Source organism: Acipenser ruthenus, chromosome 38, assembly GCF_902713425.1.
Source record: "Acipenser ruthenus chromosome 38, fAciRut3.2 maternal haplotype, whole genome shotgun sequence".
In the NCBI taxonomy this organism is placed as follows: Eukaryota; Metazoa; Chordata; class Actinopteri; order Acipenseriformes; family Acipenseridae; genus Acipenser; species Acipenser ruthenus.
Window position 1 is genome coordinate 874496 of NC_081226.1, and position 15797 is coordinate 890292.

The following is a 15797-nucleotide window of genomic DNA, read 5'->3' on the forward strand; positions in this document are numbered from 1 at the left end:
CACATTTCACTGACCTTTTATTTAAAAAAAAGAAAGAAAAACAGCTACAAAAACACAACACAGCGCGCAATGAGAGAAAGTGTCTTTCGATGCTAATGGGACAGTTTATTTACAGACCTATAGTACAGCTCTTTATATAATGAGCAGTGAACACCACAGCTGTAAAATCACACACAGGTAAATGCTGCACAATACTTGTCAAAACAAAGGTGTTTTTTTTTTTTGTCTCCATTAATATCTGCTATACCATCAGATGAGACTGCGGGAAGTGGAAACTAAATCTACTTCAATTGGACTAACCTAAGCTTGGCAAGTCATTTTCTCACCTATTAGCTTTCGCAACATCCTCAGCGGTGCTCCGATATTAGCATTGTGCTCTTACAGTGCTTTCATTTGTTATTCATTTAAGAAGGAAATGTCTTCAAAACGATCCCTGCGGACAATTCCAGCCACCGCTGACGAGCAGGGGAGTCGAGAATAATTGGGACAATAAACAGCTGCTTTTTGCAAGCCTTACAGTTCAGGGTTTTTTTTTTTTTAAATGGACTGGCTTAACCAGCACTGTCAGCAGGTATTCAATACACCCAAACATGCTGCTTTTTTAATATGTGGATTTCAAAATGAAGAAAACCTGTCCTTCCCTCACCTTTACAATCGAGTACCACGCAATGGCGACGAACAAGTCACTTCTGCATTGAGCGATTTTTTTTTTTTTTTTTTTTAAAAGCCGAAGTGGAAGTGAATTTTCCTCGCACCCGGAGACGCTGGTGTTCTGGCTGCTGTACCGAGGCCCCGTGAACTGACGTTTCTTAAAGGGAAGCGCTCTGAACAAACTAGCTTCAGAACAGCCCTGTTAGAAAATACACTGTCACACCGTAAAACAATACTACCACAGAGAAGAAAATTGAAAATTACAGTTTGTCAAACTGCCGGTACGTCTGAGTCATGTTTTAGTTCGTACTGTACAGCAAGCTATAAAAAATCAATGGAAGTCTGCGTGTTTATGTAATGATAACTTTGATTTGCCTGTCACCACAATAAAACTAAATATAACGTTGCAGCATCTAACGCAGGAAGCTGCATCTGTTGTCCAGAAATGTATAGAAATGTGCACAGCAACTCTAATAAGGGCAATCATAAGAAAGGCACACGATACCCTAATCACCTTTCAACTACGTCACACCTTAATGGTCTTTAAAGTCCTGTGGATAAAACTAGACCGAAGTCTTAAGGTATCTTCCGAATCTAGGGAATCCTGTTTCAGATCAAACAGCTGCTCAGACCCGGACGAGCGCTGACGGTTCAGACGGCCTCCTCTTGTTTCTACATTATCTCTTGTGTTCCCGTACAGCAGGGGTGACCGGTCCTGGTCCTGGTCCTGGAGAGCCCCAGTCCTGCAGGTTTTCAAGCTGTCTTTACATCATCAATGGCTAAAGATCTGGAGCACCTGTTCATCTTGACTGATTCAGCCAATAACTGGTTCATGAAGTAACTGAAAGCTTGGTTGAAAATGAAAAGCAGAAGCCCCTGTAAGCTCTCCAGGACCAGGGCTGGAGACCCCTGATATATAACACAACGGCAGCTCCCAGGCTGCTTTCTCACACTTATCGTTATCAACACGCTGCTCCAGTGCTCAGGCCCTTACATGGGTTACCAAAAGAGCTACCAAATTGATTTGAAAGTTTTGACGTAAAAACTGATCAGGGTCTTCCTGGATTAGGGCCATCCTGTCTCCAAGTACTACCAACTCCATATATCCGTTGAGAAGTATTCTGGTTCACATCGTTAGGCAGGTTGAAACATTGGATTGTTTTAAATCTAATTTACGAAAACATTTTTATTTCACATGTGCTTTACTATAACCAGCTGCAGCCGGAGTGTACTGTGCAAAGGAGCTCTTTTGTAAAGCGTGATGGGATGCCATGGAGGTGAATAAAAATGCATTTTCATTGTACTGTATTGTTTTGTGCTATACTGTGTTGTATTGCATTGTCTCATTCAGGGTGTCCTTTCTCCATTCTGTTGACGTCTCCGTTGATGAAGTCCTGGGTGTCCCCCCTCTCCGCCTCCTCCTGGCTGCGGGGCAGTCTGGGGGGGTTCCCTGGGGGGGCGTCCAGCTCGGACAGCTCCTTGGCGGAGCAGGAGGGGGTGGGGGTCTCGTAGGTGCTGTGGAAGGTGTCGTAGTCGACCTCATAGAAGCCCTCCTCCAGGGTCAGCACAGGCATGAAACGCTGCCCCCACATCACCTCCGAGTTCAGGTAGGAGCTGCGCGCCTGGCAAGTCATCCCTGTCAACGACAGCGCGCACAGAGGGTTACATAACCGAGGGCAAGAACAAAACACAGCAACCATAGCCACAGCACAGCCCAAGTGTAATCAAGCACAGTGAAAGCACAGAGGTATGCTAAAGCATAATCAAAAAAAATAACAAGCCGGGGTAAACTAACCCTTATAAACAAAACAGTTTCCCCACAGTAAAAGCACAGCAAAGTGTAATCAAGCACAGTGAAAGCATGGTAAAGCATATTAATAAACATGGCAAACCAGGGCAAACTACGGTACACACATGGGAGAACTACAAAAATACTACGCAAAAAATTCTGCGGTTAGCTTTAAGGGCAGAAACTGGTAGTTGACTAATCAGCATTGTAAAGCACAGAGAGGTCTGGTAAAGCATAGGGAAGCATTGTAAAGCACAGAGAGGTCTGGTAAAGCATAGGGAAGCATTGTAAAGCACAGAGATGTCTGGTAAAGCATGGTAAATGCAGAGGTATAACTATGGGAAAACTTATAAGGGTCATACTGAATTTTAAACAGAATTGTCACTGTATTTTAGAACATAACTGTGGGACGCTGGCAGCTTTTAGATACATACAAACCAACACACATATGTGAACAGACAGATACAACTCCAGCACATCACTCGCTGTACGTTCCTTTCATAAATAATTTGAGCAAGAGTACTTTTCTTTCCATTCCAGATGACTGCAATTCATTTACAGATGGAGGAAATGGACTGCAGGATATCTCCAAATCCAATTTAGTGGCGTCAGGAATCCCTTTGAAAGATGCCTCAAAAACCAATTACTTTAGAAAGCTGCATTACAAGATCTTTCAGGTTATACGAGTAGAAGATGAGTGACTGAGCGCTTTGGCACTAGAGTGTGGCTAAAATAACCTTCCCTTTAAAGCCATTGTAGCCGACAAAATAATTCCCCCCGAATCGTACCTGTTATTGCAACAGACATCTGGTACTACACGAGGCTAAAGAGATCAAGATTTGCTAGCCTTGCCTTCTGTTGCTGCTTCACTTCCTGGATCTTCAAACCTTAGCAGTGTCACCTGGGTCAAAGCATGTCAGTCAAGAGGGGAATCGGCTGATTGAAGGGGTGGGGCAGTCACCCAGGAGGAAGCGCCACGCTAACTGAAAGCACGGCTCGTAAACAAAGTATTTTTTTTTTAGCCTGTTGTAGTAATAGATCTCATGTGTTAAAATGCAAAATACATGTTTGCTTTACCTAGTATATGTGGTTCTTTCAAAACTGCACATTTCATATCTATATAATGTATGGCTGTGCAAGGCACGGGGAAAATGTGTGGAACTTAAAAAAATAAATTGCTATACTTTAACATGTATTATTATTATTATTATTATTATTATTATTATTTGGTCCAATTGTATTTTAATAGGGGCGGTTTTTCAAAATTTGTAATCCTGTAGTTTGTGAAAGAGTTTATTTTTATCAGGATCATTGTTTTTTATTTTATTTGTTTGTCTTGTTTTGTTATTTTTTTTTTTTTTTTTACATGCATCCATATTATAAATAAATTACGATTTTCGAAATCCGGTTTTTGAAAAGTAATCTGAACCACAGAATATAGGATTACAAAATCCGGATCACTTGTTATTCAGATTACAAATTTCGACAAACCGGCCCCTGGAGATTTCACTAAATCAATCCAAACTATTGAACACTCCCAATAGTTTTAAATTTAGAAACACTAAAATAAATAACAAAACAAACGTTTCGACTGTAAATCTCTCTCAACGCTTTCAAAGTTTGACAAACAGCAGATCAAAATCCCTCCCCACATTACATGCTGTAGCAGGAGTGGGCGCTTTGTGCCACCTTGTGGTTCTATTTAGAACTGCAGTCAGCTAAATCAGAAATCTAAATGTGAAAATAATGAGGTTCTTTCCCCATATAAATCAATGGGGGGAGGGGAGGGGGGGGAATTATATTTATTAAATGTGCAAACCACTAAGCTACTCCCTGCCTTCCACACTGCAGACCAGCGTTTTCTCTAACCACTGAGCTACTCAAACCCACTGCCTTCCACACTGCAGCCCAGCGCTTTCTCTAACCACTGAGCTACTCAAACCCACTGCCTCCCTTGTTATTAGTGTACTCTCACACACTAGTGGTGCTGAACGATTAATTAGCAGTAATCAATCCAGTGTGAATAATGTTAACACAGTGCCGATCTGCGTCTCATGAGATGTCAAACCCAGAACTTGTCACGTGGGAGAAAAAAACAAACCGTATTAAAAAAAGACTTAACTGGTCGATAAAAAAGCCGTTCAGAAATCCTGCGTAAAGATGGTTAGAATCGATTCGTCAGGTCTAATTACAGCCCTGGAGCGCCTCCCCCCACCAAACTACAAGACCTCAGTAATCAATAGTTTAATTTCTTCAGTATGCTGTATACAACCCACAGCACACGGGTTAGGAAACGAACACGATTGATTTTCTTTCTTACAAATCCATGCTAAGGATCGTTTTAGAGACACACAGAGCCAAGTTTTCAAAGTGTTTCTTCACTCTTAAATTAGCTTTTTTTAAAATATTAATTCAATATGTTAACATCATTCATCAGGTTTCATTCGACTTTAAGAAGCAACATTGGTTAATTCTATAGGGCAATGCAAAACTTTTGCTCACAGCTGTATAGATAACAAGCTCGGGTGTGTCTTCAGTAAATCCAGGAATGGATCGAACTGCTCCGCGAGTGGAGTCTTGTTCCCGTCCCCGGGTACAGCAGTAATGGTTTCTCACTCACCCGTAGCCTCCACCATCCCCTCCAGGATGACGACTATCTCAAACTCCTCTTTCTCCAGCTGGGCCTGCGAGATCTCCCAAAAGGGGCTGAGCTCGTTGAACTCGTGCGAGATGATGAGCGGCGACACCAGGAAGAGGCGGTCGTCTCCCGTGTCGAAGCCCACGTTAATGTCCGTCTGGTTCAAAGGGATGAACTCCCCTTCCTTGGTCTGCTTGGACCGGATGAGCTTGGCCCGGATGGAAGCCTCCACGATGTGAGAGTTGCGCAGGTCCCCCACTCTGAACATGAGACACAGCTTCCCGTCCCGCACAGACACCACCGCCTTGTGGGAGAACATCAGCGTCTCGGCCCTCTTGTTGGGCTGGGAGATCTTCACAAACATGCATCCCACCATGAAGGCGTTCACGATGGAGCCCAGGATGGCCTGGACCAGCAGCAGGGCGATGCCTTCGGGGCACTTGTCCGTGATGACCCGGTAGCCGTAGCCGATGGTGGTCTCGGTCTCGATGGAGAACAGGAAAGCCGAGACGAAGCCGTTGAGGTTGTTCACGCACGGCGTCCACTCGTGGTCCTCGGTGTGATCCAGGTCCCCACGGATGTAAGCGATGAGCCACCAGATGAAGCCGAAGAAGACCCAGGTGCTGGTGTAGACCAAGGTGAAGACCAGCAGGTTCAAACGCCACCGCAGGTCCACCAGGGTGGTGAAGATGTCGGTCAGGTAGCGGTAGGTCTCGCGCACGTTGCCGTGGTGCACGTTGCACTTGCCGTCCTTCTCCACGTAGCGCTGCCGCCGCTTCTTCCCGGGATCGCCGCCGCCCGCCACCACCAGCGTGCGGCTCGTGGGCACCTGAAACACAGACAGGGGGCGCTGTCATGTACGTATGTGTATATATAGGCTACAGGGCAGCAGTGTGGAGTAGTGGTTAGGGCACTGGACTCTTGATCGGAGGGTCGTGGGTTCAATCCCAGGTGGGGGGGACACTGCTGCTGTACCCTTGAGCAAGGTACTTTACCTAGATTGCTCCAGTAAAAACCCAACTGTATAAATGGGTAATTGTATGTAATGTAATATCTTGTAACAATTGTAAGTTGCCCTGGATAAGGGCGTCCGCTAAGAAATTATATATATATATATATATATATATATATATATATATATATATATATATATATATAAACCACTAAGCTACTCTCTGCCTTCCACACTGCAGCCCAGTGATTTATGTCTCTACCATGTAATTTAAATTTGGTTTATTTGGATAACATTATTTCCATTACACTGCTGCACACCCTGAGCTATTACAGCAGCTGCAGGGTACAGACCGCTCGATGGTGACCTGCGCAGTGCCGGTCTCGGTAGTTTTCGGTGCGGCTGGAGCTGGTTTCTATTCGGAGAGGTGAGGCAGCGCACAGGACTGTAGGCTGACCTTTTCCTTGGGGGCGTCCCAGTGCTTGGACAGCTTCGCGCTGCGGTTCTCCACGCCCTGTCCCGTGAACCCCTTCACGCTGCTCATCTCTGCGTGCAGGACCCTCCCGAACTCTGCAACTGAGACAGAAAGAATGTGATGGACACGCACCCACGAGGCAGAGGAGTGTCCCAATCAATCCCGGACCTGGCGGGACATTACTCCACCCCAGGCTTGTTTAACAGGTACAGTGGGATCATGCACGAGTTCAGGGTCTGGATGGTGGCTGAACTGGTTCAATTAAACCGTTTAGAACACGGATGGAACGAAGACCAGGTCTGGAAGGGGCGACTTTGACCGCCCCTGCGCTTAATTTGATATTAAGGCATCTTAAAAGCATCTGAAAGGGGTACGTTTGCAGAATAACAGAGGTAGCATTTAGACTTAACTTTTGCAGGTTAACAAAAAATTAGCCTAAGGTATCATAACAGGCAGATGCCAGTTAAAAAAAAAAAAAAAAACGCCAAAAAATGACAAATTTCTCAAATAAGAGGAGGTTTAAGCTGTATGTTCTAAACACAAGATGAAAAATGATTAGTTGAACTATTAAAAAAACAAAAAAAAACCTTTAAAATGATATACAACGTGTCCCGGAGATGCCGGTGCGAGTCTTCAGGGCAGGACTTTAATAAGCGCAGACAGCGGATTAAACAAAATAAATAGCCTGTCTTTCATCTCCCCGTTTCACAATAAATTATAATGAGTTTATAATGCGAGGCCGCACGGAGTTGGCAAGCTAATACATTAACGCGTATTAAAGAGCGGACGTGAAGGGAGACTTTTATCTCACCCGCGTTTAACTGTTTCTAGATTAGTGTGGTTTTGCTGGGAGACAATTTGTTAAAAAAATTATATATGGGTCATGAAATTTCAAACATCAACCAAGGTGGGTTACTGGCGAAAGATTTCGGAGTTTAGTTTATTTTCATTCTTCTTTTAAACGCATCAATAACGCGTAATACCGTTATATATATATATATATATATATATATATATATATATATATATATATATATATATATATATATATATATATATATAAAATTTAATCAATCCCTTTTTTTTTACTATGTAAAAAAATGTTTAGAATCCATTGCATAAGATGTACGTTTAATACCTAAACGTTTAATCTCCAGTACACGAATTCAACGCCTTTCTGACTGACTGACTATCTATCTATCTATCTATCTATCTATCTATCTATCTATCTACGTCTTAATTGCTTGTCCAGCGACCCTACAGTATTGCCAGTGCGCATAGTTTATCATCACACATTAACACTGTTTGTAACATGTGGATCTCATCTACACACCAGAGCGCTACCGCTCCGGGCTCTGTACCGCCGTCCCGTTCAATACAGCACCGAGCGAGACGCACGAGTCAGGGGAACGCTTTCCAGATCATTGCCGACAACAGAGTGCAGTGTTTCGGGTACGCAGTGAAATATTCACAAAGCAAACTATGCAAAATGATGAACACGCGCATTGCACCCACATCACAAAACCTCGATATCACATATAATAATGCAATTCATGTAATGTAGTCTTTACTGTACCTGCTTCCTTATGATGGACGTGCTCTCCAAATCGTAAGCGTGCCTATTTCTCAGGCGATATTCTGCAGCATAGCTTCTGTGAAAACAGACGCGAGAGGCTGATTTATGAACTAATGATGGAATAAGTCAGATATATCCACGCCTCTCTGGTATAGAGAAGAGAAAAAAAAACGACCTTCTAAGGAAGTTGAAAAACATTTATATATATATATTTTTGAGAATTTCACTTTATATTGCGAGTTTAAGTTTTAAGATATGCTATTGGGATAGGACATATATATAAACACGTTGTATTAAAGTCCGCGTCGTGAACAAAAGAGCCGGTCGTCCAGTCCTTGGGTGTTTCCCGTTAGTTTTAAACACAATAATAGCCCGCTGGTCTCTATAAACTTGCCCCGGCAGATTGTCCGTCTCCGGGTGTTCAGAAAAGCTCTAGCCGGAGATGGTGTCTCCTACGTCGGTTGCCGTTTCGCCCACGGTCCGCAGCAGTGTTTCCGAATCACATCTGTCGGCGCAGAGACAAAACAGTATAATCACAAGCACAACCCAAATCAGAATAACAAAACGCCTTTCTCTTTTGTGTTCTGGATCGGGAGAGAGCGAGTTGTGTGTAAAGCTGGAACCTGTAAGACTAATGGTAAGCAATACAATTTCACAGTGTAATTAATATTAAGGACTCCTGCTGCGCCTACAGCAAACTGACTTCAATTCATCTTCCTCCTCCTTTGTCACGCTCTCTCTCTCTCTCTCTCTCTCTCTCTCTCTCTCTCTCTCTCTCTCTCTCTCTCTCTCTCTCTCTCTCTCTCTCTCTCTCTCTCTCTCTCTCTCTCTCTCTCTCTCTCTCTCTCTTATAGTCCAGATATTTTTTTTGCTGCCGCCTCTTTCACGACTCTTCCCCTCTCTCCGCCTCGCTGTCTCTTCGCATACTGTGTTATCCTCTCACAGCACCGTGCAGTATTGCATTGTAACCTGCGGATATTCCGATCCCTGCGCTGCCAGCTACATCACTAATCCGACATGCGCCGCTTTCAGACTCCAGTTACGCGCTGCTATGGCAATCCGAATTAACATTTGGAGTGGTCTGGTATTCAGTGATTAAGCCCTGGAGGGAAGTAGCTTCGAATTGGGATTTTACTTACCCTTTTATGACGTGTAAACATTCTAAGAGTTTTTTTTTTTAATTGCAGCTACTGTATTGCTCTTCTGTTCCAGCTGTCTGCCCGGTACATAATGACACACCCCCGCTTTACTTTGGTATGAAGTTTCCTTTTGTATTGCTGGCAATATATAGTTGTGCACTAGATGGCGCTGCGGTTTACTAACATAGACACTTTTGTCTGATCTAGCCTGTATTGTCTATGGCAGCTATCCAGAACTAAAGAACAGCTCCTGAACAGAGCTGAAAGCTATATAAAACGATTAAAAACACACACACACACACAATACTGGGTAAGGGTTTCTGCTAAGATAATAATAATAATAATAATAATAATAATAATAATAATAATAATAATAATAATAATAATAATGAGCCTCTTGGAATTATATATGGGTAAAAGGTAACAGTAAATAAATTAAAAAAACCAACCCTGAACTCTGAATAGGACACAATGGTAAAATAATAATTGAGGCTGAAATGGATGCTGTCGTATAACAAACAGCTAACCACTCTTGGCCTTATATTATTATTATTATTATTTATTTCTTAGCAGACGCCCTTATCCAGGGCGACTTACAATTGTTACAAGATATCACATTATTTTTTTTTTTTTTACATACAATTACCCATTTATACAGTTGGGTTTTTACTGGAGCAATCTAGGTAAAGTACCTTGCCCAAGGGTACAACAGCAGGGTCCCCGACCGAGTCCAGAGCCCTAACCACTACTCCACACTGCTGCCCCAATATACGACGCAGTTCAGACTCTTTGTATAAGCCATTCCACTGTTAATAATACATCCACTATATGATGATAGTCTCTGGCGTTTCTTGCAGATCCGTTGTGTGGTCTCTGTACAGCGTGGAGGTGTGCTGTATCTGTCTGTGCGTGAGATTACTAATCTGTTTCCCCTCCGGTGCTGTTTCCTGATGGCCATTAGTGTTGTCTAGGTTTCATTTCAAGCGTTCTCAGAACTAATAGTGACGGTATACTAATGACGGTCTTAATTCACAGGGACCTGCGGGGGCAATTCAATCAATCAAACATCATCCTTAACCATTTACACGAGTAGCTGCATGAAGTCAGATCTCAGCCAAGTTCCCAACCCAATAACATTGCCTTCTGCAACAGTGACTGACTTAGGACAGAGGGAAGGAGACACTTCTTCACACAGAGAGCGGTGAGGGGGATGGGATGGGCCGCCTAGCCATGCTGTTGAGGCTGAAATCGCTATCTATCTATCTGAGCAGCATTTTTTTAAAAGGAACTCAATCGATTATTAGAGCCCTTCTGTTTCAGTTGAATTGTTATAATTAAACTCAAGGGCTTTACGTCATAAATACATAATGAGGAATAAATGATTAAAACAGAATACATTTTTTAGAATAAAAAAAACACATCAGTTTTCCCAGCGGTTATATTCATAATTAAAATCTCAAACGAATGTATCAATCTTTATTGTCTGGCTACTAGCAGATTAGTTTTGGCATCGTCCTGGTGTCGAGAGAAAGTGTAATAAAGCACAGTGAAAGCATTGTCAAGCACAGAGAGGTGTGGTAAAGCATAGGGAAGCATTGTAAAGCACAGAGAGGTCTGGTAAAGCATAGGGAAGCATTGTAAAGCACAGAGAGGTGTGGTAAAGCATAGGGAAGCATTGTAAAGCACAGAGAGGTGTGGTAAAGCATAGGGAAGCATTGTAAAGCACAGAGAGGTCTGGTAAAGCATAGGGAAGCATTGTAAAGCACAGAGAGGTCTGGTAAAGCATAGGGGAAGCATTGTAAAGCACAGAGAGGTGTGGTAAAGCATAGGGAAGCATTGTAAAGCACAGAGAGGTCTGGTAAAGCATAGGGAAGCATTGTAAAGCACAGAGAGGTCTGGTAAAGCACAGGGAAGCATTGTAAAGCACAGAGAGGTCTGGTAAAGTATAGGGAAGCATTGTAAAGCACAGAGAGGTCTGGTAAAGTATAGGGAAGCATTGTAAAGCACAGAGAGGTCTGGTATAGCATAGGGAAGCATTGTAAAGCACAGAGAGGTCTGGTAAAGTATAGGGAAGCATTGTAAAGCATATTAAGTTAAACTGATAAATATGGTACTAGAAACAATTGTTGGCAGTTGGCAATTACCTGCAGAAATTAAATGATAAAATCAATGTGGAAATCAGACTCTTATCATTGAAGCCCTGGAAAAAAACACAGGATAGTCTGCAGAATGAAGGAAAATACACGGTGACATATGAGTGGGGCTCGCATTTACACTCCTTAATATCTGACGCCAAACAAGATTTTAAATACAATCTGTAATAGGGATGGCAAATCATTCTACAGAGATAACAATACTGTTTTATAAATTCATCTCGGAGTCTATGACCTCGGCCAAAGGCAGTATAAATAATATATGTCTTTGCCCCATGCAATGTTTAATTGGGAGAAAAAACAGAAACGCAATCTTCACAATGGTATTCAAAGTTTAGTTACTAAACCCGTGCAATAGATTATTTATTAAAACACAGACTAGACTATTTGACGCTGTATTCTTTGGTCTCGCCTTTGAGGTTCCCCTACCCATATATGAACTCGCAGATAAGTGGAGAGGCTGACCGAAGGGAAGGCCATGGGCAGGTGGACAGGATAGCTGCCCTCCCCAGTTAGACGAAGCCAAAAAACACAGATGGAAGCTGGGGAAGAGGAGGCGAACTCTGACGCGCAGCGGTGACGTAATGGATCGAGGCAAGCGATAAATCCCTTCCTTGTCGCTCATTCGACGTAATGTTTATGGAAAAATAAAATACTAGCTATTCGACGGACGATTTGTTCAGAGGTCAAAGCGAGTTCCCTGACAGAACCACCGCTTTGCTTAATTTATTAGTTCTCTCTTAGCAGACGCCCTTATCCAGGCGACTTACAATTGTTACAAGATATCACATTATTTTTACATACAATTCCCCATTTATACAGTTGGGTTTTTACTGGAGCAATCTAGGTAAAGTACCTTGCTCAAGAGTACAGCAGCAGTGTCCCCCACCTGGGATTGAACCCACGACCCTCCGGTCAAGAGTCCAGAACCCTGACCACCACTCCACACTGCTGCCCATTTATAATTTATAACGTAGGAATGTTGTTCTCTCTATTTTTGTTGTAGATTTATTACGGACAATTGTTCACACAGCCTACTGCGGCGGCACCAGTTATTTTTTTTTAGAAGGAAATAATCGGTGACATATTGTTCTCTTCGAGGTTTGCGTGTCGAGTCAATACAGTGAATGGCTATATCGATTAGCGTGAGATGGACTGGACATCTTTACTAAGAGTTAAACCTCCCCCCTGGTCTGCCGATGACTCTAAATCATCACCCGGCTCTGTCAAAAAAAGAACATTAGCTCAACCTGGTAAATTAAAAGTCTCCAGGAGATACATCACTGAAATCGTTTCTTTTAATAGTACGGACCAAAACATGCACTGCGGATGTTCTGTCGCCTTTAATGGAACTGGAATAAGCAGGAATAAAAGGATCTATTGTCGCATCCTTATCCCCCCCACCCCACGTGTTTCAAACCGCGTGTAAGCCTGCAGTTTAGTTCATTATAAATATCACTCTTTCCACTTTTATTTTGCACAGACCTCTCTCCTCCTCTAAGCTGACCCCAATGTCCGCTTTTACATTTCAACAGGCCTACTCAATTATGCGGTGATAATTACGATGATCAAAAACCCAGAGCGTTGGTTGCTCAATCTCATTTTTACACTCTCGCCTCTATTTCCGAGGCTTTTCAGCTGCTAGCAAAAATATATATTAAAAAAAAAAAAAACTCAAACCTTTATAAACGCGGTTCAATCTCTACAATCTCTTCAAAGTCAAGAAAAATTACATTCAATATATATATATTTATAAACAATGGGAGGCCGGGATCCTGTCATTAGTCTGTTTATCTGTTCAGATAAACAGGGATCCTGTTTATCTGTTCAGATAAACAGGGATCCTGTCATTAGTCTGTTTATCTGTTCAGACGGCAAACAAGGTTTATTTTCAGGGGACGGACCGTCTTTTGCTTTCATTCATCGTGGCATTGGGAAATCTCACTCGTTCCAGGAAGTTAGCTATAGGCAAGTTATAGGTTGGTTCATGACGGTCGACGTCAGAAACTGGTAGTCGACTAATCGCAGCTCACGTGATTGCGAAGCGATTAGTTTCAGATGAAACGGAAGTGCCGTTGCGGTTGCAGTACCCAAGCGCGTTCCAACCCCTGCACGTTTTAATCTGTGTAATTTGTTCCAGGGGTCAGTGCCCCCAGGATGCTACACGCAAACACTTTGCCTGCTCCTGCACACAGTGCGTCATTAATGCAGGGGTGGTGAATAGTTCTGCACCTGCTGCTTGAAGCTACAGCGTCTGTTCAAAGGCATTTTAGAAGCGCTGGGCTGGCTGCAAGCCCATTGTGTCGTATCTGATTCATGCATCGCGGTCCTTGCGCCAGATTGCAGACTCGAATGCTGCCCTCTAGCGGCTGTTTGGATTTGTTATTTGTTAAAGATGACTCGCAGGGAGGAGTTAAAACCAATGAAGACGGATTTCTATCGCCCGCACGAATAGATTAAATAAAATTGTTCAACCTGATTGGAGTTTAAAACATTTGGGGCCGATTCATAAACCTTTAGGGAGGCTGCGGTGACTCACTGTGTGTGACCCTGAGCAAGCCACTTAACCTCCTTGTTCTCCGTCTTACGGATGAGACGTTGTTGGGAGTGAATCTGCAGCTGATGCATAGTTCACACGCCTTAGTTTCTAAGTCGCCTTGGATAAAGGCGCCTGCTAAATAATAATAAAGAATGCTTTTTAGAGGTCTGCTTTTTAAAATGAACATTCTCTCAATCCAAAAGTTTTTCATTAACTGCAAATTTGATTTGATCATTTAAAATGTTTTTTTTTTTTTTTTTTTTTTTTTTTAAAGTAACATACCATTCCTTAGGCCGGAGATACACGAGCAATTTCTATTGTCAATTCTAGTCGACAACTGAATTGCTGGAAACAGATCAGTGGTCTATTTTAGCAACTCGATTGCTAATGGAAAATGTGTTGACAGCTCGGGTTGTCAGTTAAGAACACAAGCTGTAAATAATTAAGAGTCCATCGGATTCTAGCCAGATGCCATCCGACACGGGCAGAGGAGCAAAGGATAAGAAGAGCGATGAAAAATCAAGGCAGTTATCGAGTTCACAGTGTAGGTACGTACAGACAGACAGACAGACACATTTTTTTTTGAAAAAAGTAAAATCATTTGTTGAAAATCTTGACCTTGAGGCTTGTCTGTCATATTTCCGTTGAGTGTTTTTTTCTTTTCCTACACGAAAGCAGCTGTTGTAATCTCGGTGTATCTGAACGTATGAAGATATTAAAGCTCTTAAGCCGTTTGTATCGATCCCCCCCGCTGACTTGCTGTGTGAAAGCATCTGCTTCTGTCTGGCTCCTCTGTTGAGTTTCGTGTCTAGATTCAATCCAACTGTGCCATCTGTCCCAACTCGTTTCAGAAGGGAGACCACAGGCGTGGCAAACAGACAACAAACACTCTACAGCTCTCGACAAAAGTTTAGCATCACCTAGAATTTTAGAGTCGAGACACTAATATATATATATATATATATATTAGTGTGGAGTGTGGAGTAGTGGTTAAGGCTCTGGACTCTTGACCGGAGGGGCGTGGGTTCAATCCCAGGTGTGGACACTGCTGCTATACCTTTGAGCAAGGTACTTTACGTAGATTGCTCCAGTAAAAACCCAGCTGTATAAATGGGTAATTGTATGTAAAAATAATGTGATATCTTGTAACAATTGTAAATTGCCCTGGATAAGGGCGTCTGCTAAGAAATAAATTATATATATTTAGATATTTTATTTAACATCATGTAATCAAAGAAACTACAAAATGATATCGCAAAAGTCTACCGGAAGCCATAATAGTAGTACAGTAGTATTTCATGTAAGATTTTTTTTCAATGTGTCAGTTTTTTTTTCGTGAAGTATACGGAAAACTACAAAGCGGTATAGTGATTCAGTATGTTAACTTTATTCAGCAGGTTTCAATAGACTTTATGAAGCAGAATTATTAGTTAATTCTATAGGGTGATGCTGAACTTCCGGCCATAGCTATACGCGCTAAAGACACGCCCACCTTCACTGTATCCCCATTGAGAGACTTTGAGTAATTAAAAAATATCTAACAACTAACACGTTCCGGTGTTAAAAACAAAACAACCACAAAACAAAATAAAACCAGCAAACTCAGACCTCGTGCTCCTGTATAAATTGCCCACATAGCACAGAGGATTATTCCCATTACCCATTTGGGCCCGTACTTTGAGTTAGACAGCAGCGCGTTATGTAACACGCCATTAGTGCGCTCAACTTGAGATAAATTCGGGGGCTGCTGCTGTGCGTGGGTGCCGGTGAACAAGAGGACATTACCGGTAATGAGTGCTAAGAGGTGCCTTTAGTGGGTCTGTCGCTCTCCCATTGCCGCTGAGAGACGAGAAAGCAGACCATTAAGTAAAAACGGGTCCTGGGT

At 42.6% G+C, this 15797-nt stretch overlaps 1 protein-coding gene across 3 annotated transcripts in view; it reads right to left on the reverse strand.

Annotated features, from left to right (window-relative positions):
- The window catches only part of LOC117968509 (G protein-activated inward rectifier potassium channel 4-like), a 25757-nt gene continuing 9960 nt past the window's right edge, over window positions 1–15797 (reverse strand). The window contains exons 1-5 of one of the 3 annotated variants that reach the window (XM_059009424.1): window positions 8476–9023; window positions 8082–8157; window positions 6488–6606; window positions 5061–5907; window positions 1–2287 (exon numbers count right to left, since the gene is read on the reverse strand). In XM_059009424.1, the coding sequence (XP_058865407.1) occupies window positions 1995–2287; window positions 5061–5907; window positions 6488–6574 (1227 nt within the window). In that variant the 5' untranslated portion in view covers window positions 6575–6606; window positions 8082–8157; window positions 8476–9023 and the 3' untranslated portion in view covers window positions 1–1994. Of the gene's footprint in view, window positions 2288–5060; window positions 5908–6487; window positions 6607–8081; window positions 9024–15797 lie in introns of those variants that run through there. The other 2 variants (XM_059009425.1, XM_059009423.1) reach the window with 2 other exon arrangements.